We start from the raw sequence: 25,311 nt of genomic DNA on the forward strand, positions 1-25,311 counted from the left end.
TATGTCCTTTTCCTTTTTCTGAGATTTTGAGAGAGGAATTAAAGATGAGCCATGGGGATTTTTTTTAAAAATTTTCGAATTTTCTGGATGTTTTTTTGTTGTTGTGATTTTCAGTTTTTATGAATGAACTTAAATTCAAATTGCTAATCTTTTAGTTGAAAGATAATAACCGCTAAATCTTTCGAACTAAGTTTCGATCTAAAGGCGATCCTAAAAATTCGAAATTCCCGCTATGGAAATAATTCCATCTAAAGCCCGATAGATAGACTTATTCTCATGTGTGCGGTTGCGAATTAGGAGATTTTCCTAATCGATCAAATTTTGAGAGATTTTTGATATTTTGAGTATCTCGGATATATTCAATTTTTTTTTCCCGAATTAACCAGATTATTAGCAAGACTCCAAAAAAATCTCAATCAAATCACAAATTTTCAAATTAGGCAAGTCATATATTGCGCTATCCTAACCAAACGACAAAAATCTCGAGATATTCAACTTAGGTACGCAATCCATCAATTCAGTAAATCAAATACTGCATTTTTCTAAATCGAGGAACGGCATTTTCAAGACATGCAATGGAACGTACAATTCATGCAAAACAGGTAACTAAATTATCAAAAGTAACCAAATCAGGAAATGTACCTAATATTGCAAGATTACACTTCCAATTCGGCTCGCAACGAAACTTGCTCCAAGGACCCAATGACCGGGGGAAGGTTCGTTGGGCGAGGGACTGCTGCAACGCGGCCAGGGCACTTCGGGTTCGGGACCACTCCTCGTGATCAGGGACAATAACCTCGGCGACACCACCTCGGAATAGCGCCGCTTCAGCTCGGGGATCCACCGGCTCGAACAGGCAAACACCGAGGGATGGCCTCGGCTTACTTTCTCCGACGGAACAGCGACTGCACCACAACCGCTAGGGCGACTGCAGCTTCTCGAGCCTGTGTTGGGTCGGATTGAACAGGAAAAGAACAGCAGGTGCTCGAGCAAAACCTCCAAATGATGGACGTGTGGGCTGGCGTTGGTTCGTCACCTGTCGAAGATGATACCTTCATCACCTCTCGTGAACGTGAATGCCGTTTTTTTTGGATAAAACAACTGGATCCGGATCACCTAACATTGGGATTTTCGTGATATGTATGGCATTACTCAAATCAGGCCATCCAAATAAAAATGGAAGGCTTGATTTGAGCCATGTTTGGGATTCAAAATTTTTCAAACCCTAAAAAAATTCCTACCCACATTTTTTCCCTCCCTTTCAACACATGACGTGGCTCAAATTAAGCCTTTCATTTTCATTTGCACCGCCCGATTTGAGTAATGTCATGCATATTACGGAAATCCTAATATTAGGCGATCCAAATCCAAAACAGCTAGTGTTTTGTTTATCCTTTAATCTGATTGTGGGCCCAATATTTTGCTAATTCAATTCTCCACTTGTCCACGTGCTCTTAATTTCTCGTATCTACACAGGCTTGACCAAAATATATGCTCCTATCCGCTTAATTAGGGCCTTTCTTCGATTAATGGGCAATTTACAATTAAAATATTTTCTCTATAATTAATCATTCATGGGCTGAATCAAAGCTCAAATTAAACCCAGAGGCCTTCTAACTTTCGGCGCCGCACAATTGGTTTTTGGCCCAGTCCACGTGTCGATTTCGGTTCGCTTTTGTCGCCGATCAAATGCAAAATGTATGAACGCATGAATGCTGAAATTAAATATGAAAAATGACTCAATTATTTTTTTTTATAGGAATTACAATTTAACTCCTGATTTTTATGCAAAATAAATCATATTAGGAAAAATCAAAATTTAGGTGTCAACGATCTACAAAAGTTTTCAAAAACAATATATATTTCATACTTTCCCTTTTTACATATTTTGAAGTTGCAATGTTACTCTTATTGATTATCAATGAATTTTGTCAATTAAAGAGAATTAGTTATGAACTTGTTCGTCTACCAATCAACTGCAATTAGTGAGGGAGTACCCAAAGAGCCCTCAGTTAGAGGAATGGCAAGTTTCATGGTCTAATTTTGAGAACAAATGGAGCCACCGGTCTTTTTTAAGAAACCCGTGAGAGACGTTACGTGACGCTTACAACCTCACGTCGAATGGGAGATGGCTCTGTAAAGCGATCCCCAAGCAAAATTCATCTCCAAACGATCATTGCCCCTGCGAAGTCAGGCGGGATCGCGCCGCCAATGGACATGCGTCGTCCAGTGGGAGTGTAATCCGCGCCGCGACATGTAATGATATCTAAGTTTGTCGCCAAAATGGAGTTGATAAGATTCATTAAAGTGAGCCAATGCATAATTTCTTTCGGATGGAAAAAGACAAACGCATTAGTCAACAAATTTGGAGAGAATCCGAATTAATTCGACCCGGCTCACCAGGATATATTTCCTTAGAAAGACTCAGTACCCCAGATTCTTAGACTTCGCTTATAAGGAAACCAATTGATTACAATCTTGGACTTTCATGTCAAAGAACAACTAATGAGGTTGTCCATTAGCCCACTGTTTGGTGATGGAATCGGATTGAGAATTGACCTAACTCAATCATCTTCTATGTGTAGCATTTCTTCGGTTCCGGGGCATTCAGAAGATCTCTCCATAATCGATGCATTCGACACCCAAAATACTCTCTTCGCAAAACGAAGTTACGAAAGCTAACTTAATCTATGTCGAGCTTTTTTGTTTTTACTTTTATTTATGCATTTCCCAGACCATGCATGATCAAATTGATTATGATTTTTGTACTAATCTTATACCCGACTATCTATCAACTTCTATGGAACTTCTTGATTGGTAGAGACATGTATTATCCGCAAGTAATCTGTTGTCATTAATGACTAAGCAAGGATACTTGGCATAGTGGCACCAGTCCTAGAGACAAATAAAAATCCACTGGAAAGGGTAATCACGTTAATTACCGACTAATCCATTTCGAATTTGTGGATGTTTACATTGGCCGTCTCAAGGTAAATAGAAAGGCGTCAAAATGTCATGCCCTTTAATCTAAAATCTCGAACCAAAGATCGTTGCTGTTGCGCGCAATCGATCATCAATCAAAATGTGGCAAGTTTTAGAAATTTACTCTTGGATAATAGGTCGTACGTCCGACGGGTAGATAGAGGGTGCTCATAAAGTTTGCCTCGCTTGTGTTCTTCTCCAAACTTCAAATGATATATGACTAACATAACCTGTGACGCTCACAACGTTCGCCTGGCTATAATACTAATTTGTCTTTTATCTTCCTCTTTAATTAATATTACTAAACACAATCTGAACTTTTTCTCCATAATTTAATGCTATTAAGATCGCGTTTACTAAAACCCAATGTAGGAAAGTGGGGGGAGTTCCATGCCTTCTCATAAACTAAAATTTTTCTCTAGAGCCAAGGAGTTGCACTGCTGAAACCAAAGTGATAGAAGAAGGGAGTCTACACTTCCTTCCACAATCCCTAGACTGGAATTTTTCCACAGATCCTCCAGTTCTCTGCACCTTTTTCCTTTTTGGTTGTGAACATTTATTTTTTTTAGAAAGATTTGATTTTTTTTTTGTTATTATTACTAATCTGTTTGCCTTTTCTCTCTGGATCAGGCAGGAGAAAGAGATTTTAGACACCTAAAGCAAGTATCTGAAAAGGGGATTAAAGATCATACTTTGTGAAAGCAGATTTTGTTTCTTTTTTCGTTCTTTTTTTCGGGTTTCATTCTGATTTATGCAGGTTTTATGAGGTTAGTTGTTCCGAAGAGTACTTTTTCTTTTTTAGAATCTGGGAGGAAAATAATTTGGAGATGGCATTGGTGACAATTTTACCATTTATTACTTACCGAATATCTATTCTAATCTATCCAGGAATTCAGAAAAATAACGAACACAGAACAAGATAGACCAAGAATAGGCCGGAATCTTACCTAGGGCACTTTTCTAAAACCATCATTGACGTGATAGATTTTAAGATTTGATTAGCTGACTAGCTAGTAGTTCCTCATGAAGATCGAAAGGTACGAGAATCTTATTCAGCATGTCTTTAAGCAAACACTAAAAATACAATTTCTTCATAAAGAATTTGATCAAACGCGTTCCGGTTATCTTCTTGCGATAACTGTTTTTCTTTTTGGACCACGCTACCTTCTTGCGATTAAAAGTAGTGCTCTTTAGCTGCATGAAATCCATGGACAATCAAGTAATTAAGATAACTAGGATGAAGTTTTATTCTCTGTTGATTTTTTACCTTTTTAGGACATCTATTCTTAATTTCTTGAGTTCATATGGAAGTGCAAAGTTGACAGATCTTGTACCCTAAACGGAGTTCAAGAAACCTAATGCATACGAACAATCAATCATTTATGTTTGTCTAAGTTTGATTTTAATCACGTTGGCTGCTAATTTTCAATCAAATCATGTCAAAATTTTGTCCCAAAACAAAATCTTCTATCTTTTCAAAGTCTATATTTATAATTATTTATAAAACTAGTCGATCAGCAAGTTTTTCGTAAGGTCTATTCATCTTGGATCCATATGCATTTTTTCATACTTCTTTGCAAAAGAATAATGTATGTTTCTGCCATAATCCAATGTAAATATAACCATACTCGAATTTTCAAAATATTGTTGCTGCCTTTTTGTTATTGTCATGAAGTGTAATGAGTAGTCGACAAAAAATAAAATATTGATTAATATTAAGTAGACAATGATATGCTTCATCCTATTCATACCCTCAATTTGATGTCCTTCCAAAGAACCTTTAAAAAGGATATCTTGACAGGGAAGCAATTAACCATATATATATATATTTATATTTATTTATTTATGAGTATATCTAGCAGCATATAGAAGATCTTCAATATATATATTCCTTGTTGAGTCATAAATTCAACAATATATTCCCTTACTGCATCATTCTATATGTATGCTTCTTGTGTAATCCCTCGCAGGTTATGTAAGTTATCCGATTCTCGTACCCTTCTTTCGATCGGAAGTTCAAAATTTTGGGGATTTAAATTCGTTTTACTTACCAGCAATGGTCATTTTCATTGAAATTGGCCTTGCCAATTATGGGTTATTGAGTTTCATGCATCAGGATAATTGTTTTTGTCAAACCATTCCGTAGTTCTAATATTAGCTGAGCTGACTATTTCTTATGCATCAGGAAAATATTTCACTATGCTTAACAGATGCTTTATACGGTACAGTAATGGAACTTCCTATATATACTTCAGTTTATAAAACTTAACCTAATGTTTCATGTGAGAGACAAAATTTCCATATCATGTCCTAGGTTCTTGACATGAAAAAATCCTCAAAGAACTCTAAATAGGAAACAAATTAAAAAGGCATGATCTAGACAGCTATTCTGCTGAAAACTTATGAAATAGTGTCGTTATTCTGAGAAATTAGGAAAGATTTAGTTAGGAAATGACTTATTCTGATTTTATGCCTTAAATAAAGTAAGCATGTATCCAAAGCATATCTTTTGTGTTATTTTTTCCGCTCTCTGAACAACCATGCAGAAATTTTCCTTGTCATAGCAGGAAGATCGGATGAAACATAGCTCAGCTTCGATGTTGCGGCTCGATCACTACTTCGTTATTCTGGTGATTCCTGGAAACTTGCTTTAAATTTGTCATTTTATGATTTTGAGAGACTAATAATAGTATGCGCTAATATAGTATTCAAAGGTTGAACATGTTATGTAACATGCAAAAGATCCTGGCAGTGCTGTTCTCGTGGTCTCAATGCAAAGGAGTGAAAAATTGCGTCAAAATCGTGCTTTTACAAACTTTTCCCCTTCCCTTTCACAATTTTCGCTCTGGTGAAATCGCAAATTTCCAATGCAGGCGGTCGTGAATCTGATTCTTGCTGCTTTACTCATTCCGAGCTGGATAAGTATGATGAGGCATGTTGAGGATGACTTGAAATTGAAATCTGAGAGCTTCAGCTCCCGAATGAAATCAGAAGTCGAGCACACAGCAGAAATCATACACTCGATGAACTTGAAAGCTACAGCTTTAGCCCGAATTCTGCATTCATCTCTAAGCAGCACAAATTTTTCTTTCGTGGATGTCGAAACTAAGGTACAAGCTCATTATCAGTGTTCTATAAAAAGTGTTATGTCCAACCTTAGCATTTAACAGTTAAACAAGTAATTGAGCTTACAATTTTCACAGGTTGCTCCGTCAATGTTTCAAGCATTATTAGGGGTTCCGCACATCACTCAAATTTCTTATGCCAGAGTAGACGGCCTCTTCTTCTCCTACTATATCGATCGCAACCAAATCGTCATGCTGTATGCCAACTCTTCCCTCTATGCCAATTCAAGTTCGCCTGATGCCAACAAGTACACTTGGTATAAACAGCCGGTGGACCCTAACACAGGAAAGCGCCGCGGAGATGCAACCATATCTCATCCTCAATCTCTTGTTAGTTCTACTTGGTTCCGAGAAGCCTTGAATAGCACAAATGGGGTAGCCTCATTAGACATCGGATGGAACCACAAGCAGGACCATGTGTTGCTTAATGCTGCCAGTGTCGATGCAAGAGGAGTAGTCTCGGTTGGGATTCTTGTCAAGCAAGTAACTGATTTCTTCTCCGATATTAACTCAGGGGGAAGCAGCTTGTATTTGGTTGGTGAAGATGGGGAAGTACTTCTACATGGCCTTCCGAACACCCATATGTCTATAACTGATGATTCTGTTTCCATTCAAGTAATGGGTCGAGATGGTGTCATGGCAGGTCATATTGGTAAATTCTCCTGCAATTTCAGTGACGCCAATTCAGGAACATCTGCAATGAATTATCAGGAAACGAAGTATACGCTTCACTGTGCACCGGTTAATATATTGGGGAAGCAATCTGTAAGGACTAATTGCTTCCTGTTCATCACCTATTGAAAGAGTTCCATAGTTGACATTTTCATATATTTTCTCTAGTAATTATAAGTAGTAGCAATAATAGGATTCTGTTCTTGCATATCAGGTGTACATATTGGCAGTCCCTGACCAGACACCGATCGGTTTTGCTCATCAGAAGCACACATCGTTGTCACTTCTCCTAGCATTGCTCAGCATGGAGGTCATCACCAATTTGAGTTTCGTGTTCTTGGCTGCAGGGGCTTTGAGAAGAGAGATGCACTTGCGTGCCACACTTATAAAGCAAATGGAGGCGACTTGGCAAGCTGAGAGTAAGAGCACGAGCAGGAGCAATGCATTTGCTCAAGTGAGTCATGACATTCGAGCGTCTCTAGCCGGAATTACTGGCCTTATAGAGATAAGTTACAACGAAGTTTCTCCAGGCTCTGAGCTAGCGAAAAATCTGAAGCAGATGGAAGCTTGTGCAAAGGACCTGCTGGGTAAGATACCAGTTTGTAGATTTTCGTGATCGGTTGAGAAAAAAAGATGAATTTGTTATGGGGGCAAGTTTTAATGAAGGGAGTTAAAGTTCATGCATTTCTGGTTTGCAGCTTTGTTAAATTCCATTCTCGATACCAGTAAAATCGAGGCCGGGAAAATGCAGCTGGAAGAAGAAGAATTCAATTTGGCTCAACTTCTCGAAGATGTGGTTGATCTATATCACCCGGTGGCTATGAGAAAAGGCGTAGACGTGGTCCTAGACCTGAGTGATGGCTCGGTGCTCAAGCAATCTCTTGTTAAGGGTGATCGGGGAAAGCTCAAACAGATCCTGTCTAATCTGTTAAGCAATGCCGTTAAATTCACGGATGATGGTCATATATCTGTTCGAGCATGGGTACAAGAACCCCGCTTCGAAAATCCGATACAGGCTTCTGCTCGGAACAGCTGGCTCACACGCTTGTCATGCTTGTTCTCTGAGAAAGATGATAACGACAATGGCGATGAAGCAGCGAGTGAAGTCCGGCAAAATCCCGGTTCTGCAGAACTTGTATTTGAGGTAAATGATACGGGCAAAGGAATCCCCAAAGAGAAGCGGAAGTCGGTCTTTGAAAACTATACTCAGGTGAAAGAAACGGCTCAAGGACAAGGAGGCACCGGTTTGGGCCTCGGCATCGTTCAGTCTCTGGTATGTCCCCCCTTTTCTGTATCTGAAAGTTACTTCCTTTACCCTGTCTCTCTGCTTAAGATCAAGTGTTTTGATTAGTTTAAGGAAGCAAGTTATCATCTTCGATAGTAATGAGGAATCTCTCTCCTCTGCCGACTAATACTCGGTGCCAGGTTCGCCTCATGGGCGGAGACATAGAGATAGCAGATAAGGACGTTGGCGAGAGAGGGACATGCTTCAGGTTCAATGTTTTTCTCATTCCATGTGAAGCCGGCGCCGAGAAATCATCAGACAGAGACTTTGAGCCCGGAGGTAACAGCATGGCATGTAGTCTTGGGTTAACTGTCCACACTCCTAATCCTGGCCACAATCCTAGTGCTGCCCTGAGCTTTCATAGCTCTCGACAAGCCTTTCGTCCTAAATCAGAAGGGTCTCGTGTCGTGTTACTGATCCAGAGTGAAAAGCGGAGGAGAATTTGTGGGAGTTTCATGGAAGGACTCGGGATAAAAGTACTCATGGCCAGCCAGTGGCAGGATCTTCGTGTAATTCTCAAGAAGGTGCGAACAAAGGTCAACCTCTCGCAACATAGCTCCTCCGGAGAATCGGACACGAGTTTAAGGAGCGGTTCCAGTGACAAGTCCCACGGCAAGGCCAGGGATGTGGCTCTAAGTTTCCGGGATGATGCAGACTGTATCCTCCCTGCCTACTACGAGAGGAATAGTCGCAAAAATGAAGCGGGCTTCGTGCTACTTATAATAGACGCAAGCTCCGAGTCTTTTCAAGAGCTATGTGAGACCGTGGCTGAATTTAGACAATTTATGCTGAGCAATTGCTATAAGGTCATTTGGTTGGATAAGCCGACAATGAGGAATATCGACCAGAGGGCCATTAGAGACGGCAAGATAGACCCCCGTGACATCATCATGTCAAAGCCCCTTCACGGGACCCGTCTGCTCCAAGTGATAAGGCTTCTACCGGAGTTTGGGGGTTCGGTGCTAAGAACGTTGGGCGAGCAGGCGGAGGAGAGACCGGTTCAGCATCTGGAAGTGACTAAACTTGTTTCACAAGAAACTGGAAATACTAGCGCAGGGAAGCCTTTGAGTGGAAAGAAAGTGCTGGTCGCCGACGACGGTGAGGTGATGCGAAAGCTGGCTGCAGCTAATCTTTTGACTCTTGGTGCGACCATCCATGTCTGCGAAAATGGGGCAGAAGCCGTCAAGTCAGTTCGCGAAGGGCTTAGCGAGCAGTGGCAGCAAGGACTTTCTGACTGTCGTCCTTATGACTACATATTGATGGACTGCCTGGTAAAGCGGTTCGCATTCACTACAATATCCTAGTATTTCTAAAGTTTATACTCCAATAGTTAACTCGAACGTGATCAAACCATCGGAAACTAGGAGTACTCCGGAATTTTTCATTGTTGACTTAAGATCCTGATGTTAATGTAACCCTGAATCTGCAGTTTTGTCTTTGTTTCTGTCTAGATGCCGATAATGGATGGTTATGAAGCAGCAAGACAGATTAGGGAGGAGGAAAAGCATTACGGGGTGCACACGCCGATCATAGCGTTGACGGCTCACTCCTCGGGCTCCGAGACGGAGAAGATACTTGAGGCCGGGATGGATCTCCATATGCAGAAGCCCGCGAATGCGGCTCGCCTTATGAAAGCCATCAATCAAATTGAGAGCAGATGAGGTGCTATACTGATATGTAATATGAACTGTAATAATCTGGTGTTTTGACAGGTGAGATCTCAGACAGCAAACATATGGACAAATGCCTGTTTCTATGAATATATACCCAACAGCTGATAGACTCTGACCTTAGTAACAAAAAATTCACATCTCTATCAATACTATCTATCGTAGATTATTAAGGATAGAACTGAAAGAAAAATTGTCCCTGTACTCATCGCGTGACAATTCACTTCGCACATGTGATTGCCGACCGACATAGACATTGCATAAATCCGCCATCTGAGCACAAATACCGCGAATAAATTTTTGACTTGCAATTTTTATTCCTACCTTTATCTCTTCTTAATGGATTCCAAATCTTAGAAAAACTGATAAAGCTATAGCACATATTCAACTAATATAGGTTCTTTGGAATATAACTATAAGAGAGGAATTTATCCAATTCAAAGTAAAAGTCGATGTGTATTATATCTAATTGCGTCAATGATATAAACATTGGAAGCTAATTATGACTGTAAATTTTATAGTATAGTTGTCCATTTGATTTGAAACTAACACAAAATGAAACATACACTTTACTACATGAATAGTACAACTAAGATATTAATTTTATGACGTATAACTTATTTTATAACACAAAAAATTTTAATTTTATACTTTGCCAAGTTAAAGATCACAATAGAATTTTAGTTATAAAAAATTGAAAATGTATGTTATTAAAATGGAAAAATTGACGCAAGTTGCAAAGAATTTTATGAAAAGAAAAATATATCCTATGATTTACAATTACCGTTTAAATTGAATTTATATTAAAAGATGGACGAGAGAGAAGATATTGAGTATATACTAATTATTTAAAATAATTTAACCAATGGTTATATTATTTTGAAGTAAAATGAATCAAAGTAAATTAAAATAGCATACAAGAACTCAAAAAAAAAAAAACATATATTATCGAAAAAGAACTTATTCGATCTTATTTTTAACTTTCGAAACTTCTAAATACAAATTTATGATGAAATTGAATATATTGAGAACATTAAAGTGCAACTTATTATGAAGATTAACTACTTCACGGCTTGTGATTGCAAAAATGAGGAAATGCTTCAAATATAACATCGAAACAAAATTAAAAATCCAATAACACATCTTGTTTTTTAAATAAAGGACTTCTACTTGTGTAATATAGCCACCAATCTAATAAATGTCTGAATTCTACCCCCCAAAAAAAATACTTGTACTTTTAAATGCAAATTCTCGTTTCATGAATTAATCTTTATTGACAAATGAATTCATTTTTATAGTTATGTATTAATCTCCCCGTCTTGCATCCACGGACCCATGCTGCCGTGCACCCTTGCTATTAAACTATGTCGCCACCATGTACTAACACATTCCAACCATAAATTTTTTAGGCCTATAGAATACCTTGAAAATTCCTGAACCGTAGTTTCTCCGGAAACTTAGAAACTTAGATCAGTAAAATAATTTCGCCGAGAAAGATGCCGCGACTTCAGAGAAAAAGGGTAAATATCGGAAAACTTTGAACCCCCTCTTCACCTGATAAATGTCTAAATTCTGAGCTATTAGATTACAAGAAAAACTTTGTAATATACTATTCCATCAGTATCAAAACCTAATTTACTCCTTGTCTTCCGGAAAAAATTAACTGCAATTTTGGTAGCTTAGTAATATTTCCGGAAATTTGATTTATTCTGCTTCAAAAATATCTATAAAATTTTGTACAGGGGGTGTTATGATTACTGAATCATTGCCATGGCTTTTAGCGTCATCACATGGAACTCTGCATCACGGGTGACAGATCTGACATTTGTTCAGCAGAACCTCCCTGCCTTCCTTTTACAACTCGCTTTTCCATGATCATGGCGGTTCAAGAATTGAGAAGGTTTGAAAACGAAAAGAGGCAAAGAACAAGCAAAGAGAATTCCACAATTCTGTGCCAAACCATTCATCACCCAAAACCCATTTCCATATACCATATACTGCCATAAATATCCACACCCATAAGTTATTGAGAACAGATAAGGAAAACCTTAAACAGGCCTTCAGCTTAAATACATAGTTGAAAATTGGAGGAGAAAACCTTGGTAGAGACGTCTGCGCATAATGGATACAAGTGGTGGTCTTGTTTCAACGATGGAACATGCGGCGATGACATCATTATCATTCATCACTTACTTATTTGATTCTGGATTCGGACCGCTCGGGACTTCGTGAGCGGCAGCTTCGAATTCCCTACTCGGCGAGTGTCTCGTAGGAGTAGCAGTTGTTGTTGTTGAAGCAGTAGCGACAGAAGCTTCTGCAAGTTTTCGGTGCAGTCCCATGGTTTCAAGAGAAGCAGCAGAAGAGAGGAGTTGTCTGCGTGACCAAGATGATGGTGAGGGTGATTTGGGTGAATCTGCTGGGCAAGCCAAGATTGGAAGGATCAAGAGAAGCCCAAGGAACAGAAGCAATGCTTGTGGTGATGATCTTCTTGAATTCCTTTTAGCCATGAATGATGAGAAACCCATGAACCAGCCCCAAGAAACCCTCAAGAGTATCAATGTCCATGAACCAGTAATATTACCAGTTGATGGACAAAGAAGAGCGAAGGAGACAAGGATGTGTTTGCCTTTGAAGAGAGTTAAATGGTCAAGTCCAAATTCTTTTGGTGACTTCTAGGAGGTAATGTGTACAGGAGGCTAGCAGCAGACAATGAAGTGACTTTTTTCCTCTCTCTCTCTCTCTCCGAATTTTATCAATATTCTTGTCTCCCTCATGATGCAGTAGTTATCAGAAAATGATAGGGGCAGATTGATGCCAAAGGCAGGGCAGAAAAGAAGAACCTCAAGAACAGTAAGATAGAATATGTAAAAACTTCCTAGATCTTTTGCTTGCAAAGTGCATTCCACCCTTTTCAAAATTTTCAATTAAGATGATGAATAAGGTAGCGTTGATGCCTATATAAAGTTGTGGAATCAGTACATGATTTTAAACTACAGCTAGCGTTCTTTGTGCTAGTTTAGAGTTTATATTTTACTCCTAAAATTAATTTATTTCACTTAGAAGAACGTGAATTTACTGTGGTTAAAAGTGAAATATAAAGTGGTTATTCATAACGCCCTTTCTTTTTATAGAACAGATAGATAACATGTACTGTGCTTACAGTAGAAAACTAGATAGGATAGCTACCATGGCCAAGTTGAAACGTCCTCTCTTGTACTTATGAAATTACTTTGACACCTCTTGTTAGATCTAACAAGATAACAAATGATGTAGTATTTATTGTTCCTCTTAATTGTGACGTCAATGTAATTAGCCTACACAAGCAACTCCTAAGAGCATGCGACACCACATCATTTGCTAGAAAGCCTATCCATAATGAAATAAAATTAATTATCGCCTTGAGCAAAAACGCAACAAGGCATTTGTTGTTCCTTGATGCGTGCGCGGGATGGGCGAATGTCGTTTTGAGTGATATCGATGGATTAAATGCGAATGTAGGATAGATTACGACCAGAACCAAGGCGTACAAAATATCACCAGCCAAGGATCACGATTGGGATTGACGAAGTTCACCACCAAAGCCTACAGAATATCACCTATTGATGATACAAGACTTTGGGATAGTAGAAGGTCACCACCAAGGGCTATAGAGTATCACCAGTAGAGAATACAGTTGCTTCTTTGACTCACCACCAAGGATTAATCCAATCTCCAAGGATACAGATGTTAGATAGGAGTTATCCACTCTCCAAAGAAATTCGCTCATATAAAGGCAAATTTCATATGTTTTCATTCATCAAAAAAGTCTGCCTTACATTTGAGAATTCGCCTGTATTTATAGAAGGACTCGGACATAGGAAATAGATAACAATAAAGGACATGAGAACTAGACAACTATAGGGACTCATTGAACACTAAAGACATATGGGAACTACTAGTATATTGAAGACATAGGAACTAGAAAATAAAATAAAGAACTAGGAACTATAAAGTACATTAAACACCTAGAGACTAGAACTTTGACTCTAAATTCATTCGTCATCCTTGCTTTTTCCCATTCCGTCCATTCCTGATTGATAGCTTCTCCTCATGATTGACACGCCTTCCACTGCTTATCTCAAAAAACTGTGAGCATGAAAGTTATATATCCGAGAGTTCTTGAACTTTTGGTATGGGAATCAGGTCAATCGGATATGTATTGAGAGAGTTATGACCATTTCCCGAGCTAGCATAGAACTGAAATTCCTGCTTATCATCGAAACGAAATCTCCACATACAAAAGTCATTCTCGATCTTCGACATCTTCAATGAGAATTTATCAACAAGGCCTGATGCTCCTGCATCATTCCTTTTGCATGGAATCTTGTTTTATCAAGATCCTTTTTCTTCATAGGAAACGATTTAGTAGTATCTACCCTCGAACATTTAGACACGTTCCATGAACATAAATGACATGTCATAGTCTTGAGATAACAGATTGAGTCATTAGAATTGAACCAAATCCTTCTTCTTTCATGCATAAAATGAGTTTAGCATACATAGTCACAATTTCTCAAAATTATGAAGTATTTTCATGTGTTAAAGAGAAGTTAAGGATCTACCAAATAAAGGCTTTCATGACCCAAAGGAAGTGCCTTTAATTTCTTTTTACAGCTGAGACCAGAAAAGAAGCATTCACCTTTATTAATTTTAGCAGGGATCATGTAAAAAGAATCTGAAAAGATTGATAAAAAAAGGTGATGGATGAATGTGAGGAGGACAGAATGTGTTGGCCTTTTCTTTCATGGCCGCTCATGGAAAGAAATCTCTCTTGTTTGACTTGAAGGGTCTTTTGGAAAATAACGCCTCGTTTTGGCTTGTGATTGACAGACATTGAATTAAAAATGAAGAAAACATTAAAAAAAAAAGAAAAATAAGAATTGCTAGGCATGCAATGTATCCTCAATCAGTGCCTCATTTGCTTGTAGATGTCCAGGTTGCGTGTCCCCATAATCTGAGGCATCGGTCCCCACCATGGTTGATTATCTGCTTAACGGGATAGCCAAAAGATAGGGAAGAGATTATAAGAAAAAATGGATTTCTCTTTTGATGTCATCTTAAGCACATGCTTACTTAAAAAACTACAAAAAAAGAAAAAAAAAACAATTTTAACTGTTTATCATTGTACTAGAATTGAACCTAGTTGACATTGGACTTGGATGTATTACTACTTACGTGAAGAATTTCATAAAAATGGCTGCTTTCGTGGGCGACTCTACCCATGAGTTGGAGCACACCACAGGTTTGAAGTCTTTCCACGACAGGAGAACGGAAGGGGGCAGTGTCATCGTTGTCCGATGGGAACAAGAAAGCGAAGCTAGTCGTTGGAGAGAAGACAAAAGGCTTGGGGACTACAACTCCAAAAGAAAGAGCTTTATTCTATAAAGGCACTAAAGCGCTACAACTAAAACTTTGAAGCCACCTGAAGGATGCGTGCATCCATATTCCATATCCAAAAAATTCAAACTTTTTTTTTGGGATGTGTGTGAATTAATTTTTACTTCAATTTTTTTTAATGTACAAAATTATGCGGCACACGCATTTTGACATGGCAAGGAATTAAAGAAATTACCTGTTGCTTCTGATTAGACAGAAAAAAGAAACACACTCTCTAGACTAATCTAACATTCATTCTTAAAATGCATATATCTTGTCAATTATGCATTCAATTAGAGACCAATTGCAAGTAATGACACCTTTGTTTTCCATTGTCCCCTTCTGAAAAAAGGCGAAGACAACGCCGAGGAGCAAGCATATACTTGTCCTGATGTGAATTCTTTGCTCTGTCCAAGACCAATCGCCATCACCAACCTCCGCCTGGCATTAAATAAAGCAAGCATTCCTTCTCTTTTCTTTATTTATTTTCCCTTTATAATTGGTAAATAGAATAAGCATCTTTTTTTTTTGGTCCAAAAATAATAAGCATCTTTACTAGGTGAAGATTTGTAACTGGAGAAGATTCAAATTTAATATATTTTATTTTCAGAATTCTCTCTTTTTTTATTCAACTTTTGCCCTTTTCTTAGATGAGAGAGTTGTGATTGAAAGCATTATTTCAACTTTATGTCTGTGGGAAAGCAGGTGGTGGGATAGACATCTTTTGACATTGGGAATGGTGAAGAGTCTAAAGCAAGCGGGCTCAAATGACAACGGCGGTCGACAATTAAGTAGGGTTTCACACCGTTTTCCATTTCATTCCTAGTCAATACGTGTGGGTTTTGAAAGAATTTTGCCAAGCAACTTTAATAATTCTTGACTAAAAAGCGGTTGGGTAGCTGCTTTGAGTTTTGAACTTTGAAAATGTGGGATCTGAAAGACTTATTATATCTTAATAACTTCGTTAGACAACTTCGAAAGTCTCGAATTACATGCTTTTGTAGATTTTCTCATAGATGACGTCATTGAATTCGCCGATAAGTTTGTGTATCACAAGTGATTTTTTCTTTTAATAGAGTGCACTTCTTAGTGCATAACATTTCTTTTTCCCTACTACAAACTTTGGATTCCATTTGTTTTCCTTCAATTTACCTAAGTTATTGCGGTTATAGTTTGTTTGACTTTAGAATTGCATCGCGTACACATTGAAATAATGTGTGTCAACCTTAACAGTGGTCGCTAGCAGGAAAGAAAAAATTAGCAATCGCAACGAGAAAGGTACAGTGTGTTCTTAAATTATATCTCAATAATTCGCTTGAAAAAATAAACTTGCGAGAATCATCTCTCTTTCCAAGAGTTTAAGCATATGTATGTAAGTTTGGCAATTGGGAGATGATAGAGGGTTTGTGAATACAATTTTTCTAGTGTAACTTGAGACAAATTTCATAGGGTTTAATCCTCTCTCACTGTAATCATATTTTTAATAGCATATATTTAGGGAGACACAAAGCAAAAGCCTTTTCATTTCAAGTTTTAGTATCCATTTTCGGCTGATTTTGAGTTAGCAAACGCCTAGTAAATAGAGCTGCACTGATGTTATTATGTTTAATTTCTAATGCAAAAAATAAGGCCCAAAATTGGGGAGGCAATTGAATTTAGAAAGGTTTTGCAAGGTTAGACATACATGCCGTATAATATGCCATATCGTAAGATTAATTGGAAAAAATTCCAAGTAACTCAAATAAAAGTTGGTAAGTGGTAATTTAATAGGACAAAAGTCGGTAAGTCTTGTTAGTTTCGCGAAAAATGAGTGATTCGGAAAATATTTTCTAAAAAATGATCGTATGTATCGCTTAAAATGATTAGTCAATGAAAAATATTTTCATCAGTAGTAACAATTTGTGTCTAAACATTTGGGTAGACGATAAAAATACTTTCCATTCATTCATGTTTGTAAGCGATATAACAAATTTACTTTTTAAAAAAATATTTTCCAAAATGCTCATTTTTTGGGAAAGAAGTGGAGCCTTAAGCCATAAAACTTGCTTCTCTACACAATAGTTGGTAAACTAGGAAAAAAAATTAAATGTTGGTAACCCAAAATTAGTTTGTAATATAATATGCAAAAAATTGATAAATCACTCTAATTAGGGTCGTAATTTCTTATAGTTGTTTGTAAATTCAAAGTGTTAGGAAATTACGGAAAAAAGATTGGCAAGTCAATATAAAAATTGATAATTTGCAAACTGTAAATAACAGTTTCCTGGAAAAAGTCATTGGTCATTTTTTCACCAACAAATTTTGACCCTTAGCAATATTATTGATATATACCGCCATAAAAAAAGACACATTTTTGAAAATGGAAAAATAGAATTCCGCATGATTTAGAGCAAATGTAGAAGACAGTCACCGGCCTACGAGCAAAGAGAAGCAAAGACTTTTCTAACTGTAATTTGCATAATCTCTTTTTTTTGGGTAAGGATAATTTGCATAATCTCTTGATTACAAATGTAATCACTTTTTTTGTGAATTGAAATCTTATTTAATTTGTCCCAAAAATATAAACAGAAATAATAAATATCATTATAATAGAATGAATAACTAGGAGAATTATTAGACATTCATCCTCAAAGGCACTTGTCAGGATGTCTGATTTCGACCAATGAAGTTAAGCATAATACTAAGAATCAGAATATAAATAGAGCTATTAGTAAATTCTGATTACCCACCTACAGAAAATTGAACAAATAATGGCTACAATGATAATAATTTGATTCAAGTTTAGAATTATTGCGTCCTCTCCTAGTTAAAATGGATGATCTTAGACCCTTGATCTTGCGTCCTCCTAGTGAAGTGTATCAGGTGTAAAAAGAGCTGCCAAAGAGAGCTCTCTCTTCACAGAGGCATGAACATGTTGCGCCGGCACTTGTATCGCTTTGACTCTGCTGTCGAATTCGATTCCGTGAGAAAACTCTTGTACCACTTGGCTGATAGCTTCGGCGTCCTCTCCAGCGTGTCAAAGTCGACGTAGTAGAGCCCGAAACGGATCGTGTAGCCGTCAAGCCATTCGAAATTGTCCAGCAGAGACCATATGAAGTAGCCTCGGACATCGGCTCCTTTTCTGGACGTCCAGTTATAAAGACGGGTATTGTATAGCAAAACTACGGTACGAATTAAGCTAAAAACAGGTCTATCTGTCACCAGATTATGTCGAATTTGATAGGAATCACGAACTAAATTACGTTACCTCAATGCGTTGACTAGAGCCGACAGATAGCTCTTGAAGAACTCGACTCTTTTTGTGTCGTCAATTGAATCATCGATAGGAGCATTTGATTGAGCATAACCTAAATCACATCAGATACGAGCAAATGAATTGATATCGAGTTTGACGACGAGCATTGAAAAAGTAAATCATGGAAATTGTAAGTCGACAACCACGGCGACGCACCATTTTCCGTGATGAACATTGGTGTGTTGTTATATCTGTCTTTGAGGTACATCACAGTCTTCTCCAATGCACTTGGAACAACGTAAAAATAGGATACTGCAGTCTGTTTAGAAGAATGATATGCAAAATTCAATGTACTTGAGCAAATTAAACGTTAACAAGTCCTTAGTCTATTTTACAAGAAACATTTCTTGTTGATCATTACGGAAAGATTTCCGAGTCTTGATCGTTCGAGCTAGAGACAAGAGGCCGAGTTTTTAAGCAGAAAACAGAAATGGAAGTGCAATGTTTCGTAGATCACATATATATAAATTACACTCTTTACTGTACTAATCCATCTTACCGTGTCTCCGATAAGGGTCCCGTCTCTTTCTCCAGTGAGGTAAACCATCGATTCGCCGAGAGAATAAGCATAAGGGCAAGGAGAGAGCATACAATCCTTAGCATAAACTGCTGTGTATTGGTTAATTCCGATAAAATCCAATTTATTCGACAGCTTCTTCTTCTCTTCTGCCGAAAAAACAGGCAGTCTTGCGCCAACTATCTGCAGCATCTCAGGAGGGTAATCGCCATACATGATGGGGTCGAGGAACCTGTATTATTGAGGTAATTATTCGAAGTAAACTATCAGTGGAAAAAAGGAAAAATTAGAGAAAAGCGGTGCACTAGATGTAGTTAGTATAATCATAGCTTGATCCACAAACCATGCAATCTGGAAAGCTAAAGCCCGTTCCGCTGCCAGTTTGTCGGCCGGAGTGTCGGTGAGAGGCTCGTAAAATGGCGCGGACACTACAATCCCTATCATACCACCTTGTTTTGCCTAACCCATGTAAGGAAAAGGAACACATAAGATCAACATTGTTATTGTGTGAATTGTAACGGAATTTTTACAGTTTTTCCTGAACTTTGTGCTGCCTTTAAGTGCAATATTTAGGGCAGAACAGTTGGAACATGTGCAAATAAAAACACACCTGATACTTGTTTCTGTAAATTTCAACTGCGGCCGCATGAGACAACACAACGTTATGGGTAGCAATGTAGGGTTCCAAGAACGAGTCTCCAGCCGAGCAATTGCCTACTGGATAGGAACAATGGGCCGGAGGGTTTGTACCTTGGAAATAAGCATAGTATATGAGCATATTCGGCTCGTTAATCGTCACCCAGTACTTTACTCTGTCGCCAAATGCTTCGAAGCAAACCTCTGCAAAGTGCGCGAAATCTAGCCTGCAACAAAATTATAGACACGAGAAAAGTAAATACATAGATTTCTACGATATAGACTCTACGACATTGTCCTCGTGAGAGATAGCGTGGTGAGAGGCTTACTGTATCTCAGAACTTAGCCAAGAGCCGTAGCGATCTTCGAGTACTTGAGGAAATTCATAGTGATTCAGGGTAACAAATGGCTCGATACCTTGTTAAAAGGGGGAAAATGTCAATTGCAGGTAGTAAATAGAACATTTTTATCAGTATAGGAATTTGCACATGGACAGCATAAGAACACGAGGAGATTGCAAACTCTACCTTTCAGCAAAAGGGCATCGATGAGGTTGTTGTAGAAATCAATACCCTCTGCGTTTGTCTCACCATCTCTTCCATCTAATGTCCACAAAAATCATTGGGTATAAAATCTCAAGATGATATGAAAATAACCATGCAAATAGAACAAGTTTCCAAGAAAAAAAATGCTAGCTTACTAGGGAGGACTCTAGGCCAAGATATGGAAAATCTGTATGAATTCACTCCAAGGTCCCCCATTGACTCCACATCTTCCTGCAACACCAGATGTTATTGAAAATCAAATTGAAGAATATCACGATTAGATCGGATTTCAATTGTAAAGACAGTAATTGTATTCGAGAGATAGAACATATTAGGTCATGTTCCATTAATATTGTTTTTCTGGGATGGCCGAATTTCGACTAGAGAAGTTCCATGACACGTTCATTGGGCAGCCGGCGAAGGGTTTCCGAGATACATTGTTTGAAAAGAGGAAAAATCCGTTACCATGTAGCGGTTATAATGGTCGTCGGCCACATCGGCATTGCTTCCATCTTCTACCTTTCCTGTTGAGTAAAGTTTTGCTTGTTGGTAAGAAGCAATTAATGAAAGTAATATGAACGCTAGATGCACTAAGACTTGTTTGCTAAATTTGATTCACAAAAAAAGTAAAAGGACAAGCTCTCATTCAAATCATCAATAATCGTCCGTAATCTAGCTGCCTTTCTTGGCGGTTTTAGGATCTAATTCAGAACGACATTTCTTCCATCGAGACAAGAAAAGTTCTTTTTTTCCGCTTTATTTAATGGTTAAGGAATTAATACAATGTGCACGAGGTAAATTCCTTTAGAAGCCCCTAATTTTAGGTACAGTCCCAATTATGTCCCGAACTTTCTTTTATCTAGAAAAAAAAACTCAAACTTTGAGTCCAGTCCAAATCTGCCCTGAACTTTTCTCTATCTAAGAAAAATCGCCAAATTTTAGGTCCAATCACAAATCTACCTCGAACTTTTTTCTGCCTAAGAGAAAAATCATCAATTTCTATTAATCCTAAATATGTCCCCATTAGTCCCTCTGTTTAAAAATCATTGCTAGTCGTCTATAATTTCCATATCCTAGAATGGTTTCATAGATAATTTCCAATGTAACATTGCTGATGTTGATTTGTTATCGATGTGAGAATGCCACATCAAAGTTGGAACTGGACCATAGGGGTGGATTTTGAGAATAGATTGAAAGTGGGTATTTTTTTAAACAAAACAAATTCGGGGTAGACTTGGGTTTGGACCTAAAGTTTGAGGTTTTTTGTGAGACAAAAAAAAGTTCGAAGTAGATTTGGGACTGGACATAAAGTTTAGGATTTTTTTTCTGAAACAAAAAGAAGTTTAGGGTAGAATTGGGACAAGAGCTAAAGTTTGAGGTTTTTTAGGAAATTAATCCATGTGCACGAAGCAATCAAGCACTAGATGCATGTAAAACTTAAGGCTATATTGGTAGTCATGATAAAATTCAAGATACAATAGAATTTATCATATCTTGTGTTTAGTGCCCACTCAAGATAGAATAAAGCATAAAATAAAAAAATCAAGTTGGATATAAGAGCGATATAAGCCAAATAAAAATATCTCATGAGGGAGTTGGGATAAAGGTGGATAAGATTTGTACTATCCATAATATAAAAGTTTTTTTTTCCCTCGAATAACAACCTTCTTTAATCAATAAAATTAAAGTAATGTTTAAAATCTAATATAAAGAGTTTAACAAAAAAAAGTAACAACAATTTTATTTTATTCCTATTATTATTTATATATATGAATTTCTTTATATATTGTAGTATAAATTTCTTTATATGTACATATTTAGTATTTCATGTATTACATATTTTTAGTATCTTCATATTTTAGGTATACTGGTATAGTTGATTATTTAATAAAATTTTATTAGAGAATGATGGAAGGGGAAAAAGAAATAAAAAAAAGAAGAGAAAAGAATTAAAAAAAGAGAGAGGAAAAAATTAATTAAAAATAAGTAAAACCAAAATGAAGTAGGCAAAAGTGTGTAAGAGTTCTTTTTTTTTTTTCGATATAAAAATCTTCATTTGTAAACACGTTTTAGATTCATTTACACCGATACGTCGTTTATACCAAATAAGAGACATGATAGGATGCGAATATATCTCCCCTCCCCTTTTTTCATTGCTATTCACTAAACAATGAATTGGATATAGCAAAATTACTGAATCTCATATTCCATCCTATTCGATCCTATCTTGATTGAAAATCTAGACCAACAAAAGTAGCCTCACATGCCAATGCCATAATCAAACCTCTTATTATGGAAAGTACATGGCATGCTTGAGCTGACATGGCTGAGTTGGAAGACGAGTCACGAGTCAACTACCACTCTCCACGATTGCTTTGACTACAACTAGTCCTAATTGACGCCTTACGACAATAATAGAAGCGGATGGAAATTGATTGGCCGACAACGAGGACCAACCAGCTTTTACCCCCACAAAAAAGAAGAAGAAGAAAAAGAACTCGAAAATCTAAGAGTTAATGGTTTGTTTTTATGGTGCACGTATACCGAAAATTCGATTACTGAATACTATTAATTTCATATTCGTAACTAATTTTCCGGATGATTAAAATAGTGCAGAGTACATTTTCGAAATCATGCTATATATTGAACAATAATTTTGTATGAATCAAAATCAATCGAAAAGATTCTCAATGCCTAATCAATACCATTGATCGGCCGTGAATGATCGGTTTTTGTATGTCCAGCATTACTTCGGATAGTTTGCGAGTAACAATATTATCAACGATATAGAACATCTGTTGCTATGGGTACGTACCTGGGATATGCGTGTATACGTCCCAATTGCTTAAACTTTTATTTCCAGTCAAGTAGGCTCCTTCAATCTGGGCACAACGGTACAAAATGTAATTATCAATATACCTTGTTAATCACATCTCTCTCAAGAGCATCGGGAAAATTCATGCATTCAGAATAAGATATAAACTTTGTCTTTGCCACCAAATATAGTTTAAGACCAAATTTACATTCAATTCCTTATCTGAGGGCAACTAAATCCTAGGTCAACTCCCAGCCGATATTAGACCTGACTAGGGATGAGTATGGGTCCGGGATAACCGGTCCTGTTCCAGATTTAAAAAATTGTGGAACTGGTACTATGCGGCTCAATCTGGGTAAGAATCGAACAAGAAATAGAGAATCAAAGAACCGTGAACCTTTTTATGTTACGTGTTTTGAACTTTTTATTATTTATTAATTTCATCTGTTCATCTTTTATGGATTGTTGCTATTGATGGTTTTTTGTTGTTGCGTTTACTTTCATTTTGCTTAACTAAAAATCTAACAGGAAAAAAGGATGGAAGAAAAAAATTGCCCAATTGCCGAGTAGACCTTGGAACCGATTGATAGGGTAGGTTTCAAGTTTCAAGTTCCATATTTCAAGTTTCAAAAATGGGAAAACTGATCCTGACATGGTAGCTTTCAGATTTTAGGTGGAATTTGAATCTACTTTGAAACCGCTTACCCCTGTATATGATCATATATGGGAGTGGAGAAAAGACGAGATGATCAAAGTCAACAGTCTAATACTTGACCAACTATTTCCACTTCTAAAAACAAAACAAGGGGGGAAAGAATTCTGTATACCGGCCCAGCATGGAACATGACAAAAGGATAGAGAATCTCTATATCCGACAAAGCCTGTCAAGGTCGAATCCCATATTACTGCATAAACTCGTTCTACCGGATCAGGTACGTCGCATTTCAAGAACTTGTAAAACTCCGTATCAACGAGCCTATGCAAATACTGTTTCTCTTCGCTGCTCGGACAACGGAAAAAGTCTGGTTTTATTTGTTCCTACGTGCGATGCGGGGGCTTAGCCAACATACCCAGAACAGATCTGTCTGTCCTTAACGTGTGGAGAGACAACATGACCAGAACCAGAACAATCTGTTCTTCGAGCAAAAACAGTACAGGGCTATACGCGCGAAGAAGACATAGAAGACAGTCGAAGGAGCAGGCATTACCTGAAAAGCAGAGGTGGCGGTTCCAAACAGGAAGGATGGAGGAAATTGGCTTCGGTCGACGCCATGGCAGTCCACGCACAAGCAGAGAAGGAAGAAGGAAACGCAAGCAGAAGCTTTGACTCCTCTTTCCCTCATCCTTTTCCGCTCGAGCACGTACTGGTTCGGTCTGAAACAGATGAAGAAAAAACTCGCAAAATGAAGAGAACTTTTCATGGACGGTTTCGTGGAGACAAATGGGGCTTTTATAGGCAACGGTCCCTGATGATTTGGGAATATTCTTTCTCGTTTTCTTGAAAAACGATCAGTTTTGGGTGTCGAAACATTGAAGTTGCGTTCAAAGTTTTCTTGTTTTTATTTTATTTGGTCGGCTAGTTGCGTTCAAAGTTGAACAAGCCTTGAAGTTAACCCGCTAAACACTGAGAGCAGTTCAAAATGCCGACGTGGGACTGAGGAAAATTTGTCCCGGGTGCTGCGTGATCGGTTAAATTCCGGCGTAGTATATTTACATTGTCAAGTTTTGTCGTTGATTAACTTCCGACTGGGTTTGTCTACATTTGGTTCGTTTGCAACAATTGTACTTTCCACTCCTTATCGTCGATTCAATTCCGGCACGATCCGCCCGTAGTCGTCACATGACCTGTTCTCCTTTAATTGAAAATCAGAAAACGATTTTTGGTGAAAGATATTTCGTCAGGAAAGAAATTCCAACGATACAATAAGATAGAGCCAATTTTATTATATTAGTTTTATATATAAAAAAAATCGATATTAGAGAACAACAAAGATTTGTAGTATGCTCCTTACCAAAAAAAAAAAAAAAAGATTTGTAGGATGCTTTTGTCCTTACGTAGGTAGTCTGCTTCTTCATGACGTCTCTTTCACCGAGCCTTTGTCTGAAGGAATGCCCGGATCATTACGTCTTTCTTGTGGATTGGAACTAACCCAATCAGGAATTTCACTACCTTAAGATTTATATAGTTATGATCCCCGCTGACTAAGGCTTCAGTCGCCAGCTCCCATGTCATCACCTTAAACTTTCCGGTACCAGACAGGCGGAGGTCCCCATATATAGTCTCACGACTTTGTCAATTCTTCGCATCGCATCGAATGAAACCACATGCTCTACCGCTTGTGCGAGCCCCCATC

At 37.8% G+C, this 25,311-nt stretch overlaps 2 protein-coding genes across 2 annotated transcripts; one reads left to right on the top strand and one right to left on the bottom strand.

Moving 5' to 3' along the window:
- Positions 1-5,849: 5,849 nt before the first annotated feature.
- LOC115743292 (histidine kinase CKI1-like) lies at positions 5,850-9,725 on the top strand. Its single transcript, XM_030678015.1, has 6 exons — positions 5,850-6,092; positions 6,186-6,872; positions 6,994-7,366; positions 7,478-8,052; positions 8,205-9,335; positions 9,516-9,725. The coding sequence occupies exons 1-6, from the start codon at positions 5,850-5,852 to the stop codon at positions 9,723-9,725; spliced, it is 3,219 nt and encodes a 1,072-aa protein (XP_030533875.1).
- A 7,986-nt stretch (positions 9,726-17,711) lies between these two features.
- Positions 17,712-24,550, bottom strand: LOC115743380 (beta-glucosidase 18-like). Its single transcript, XM_030678131.2, has 12 exons — positions 24,166-24,550; positions 22,958-23,024; positions 20,608-20,666; positions 20,298-20,373; positions 20,125-20,199; positions 19,927-20,014; positions 19,572-19,824; positions 19,305-19,420; positions 18,944-19,193; positions 18,601-18,703; positions 18,397-18,496; positions 17,712-18,270 (listed from the first exon to the last, which is right to left on the bottom strand). Exons 1-12 carry the CDS (start codon positions 24,376-24,378, stop codon positions 18,045-18,047), a joined length of 1,626 nt encoding a protein of 541 aa, XP_030533991.1. The 5' UTR covers positions 24,379-24,550; the 3' UTR covers positions 17,712-18,044.
- Between the last annotated feature and the right edge of the window lie 761 nt (positions 24,551-25,311).

Source organism: Rhodamnia argentea, chromosome 1, assembly GCF_020921035.1.
Source record: "Rhodamnia argentea isolate NSW1041297 chromosome 1, ASM2092103v1, whole genome shotgun sequence".
Classification (NCBI taxonomy): Eukaryota; Viridiplantae; Streptophyta; class Magnoliopsida; order Myrtales; family Myrtaceae; genus Rhodamnia; species Rhodamnia argentea.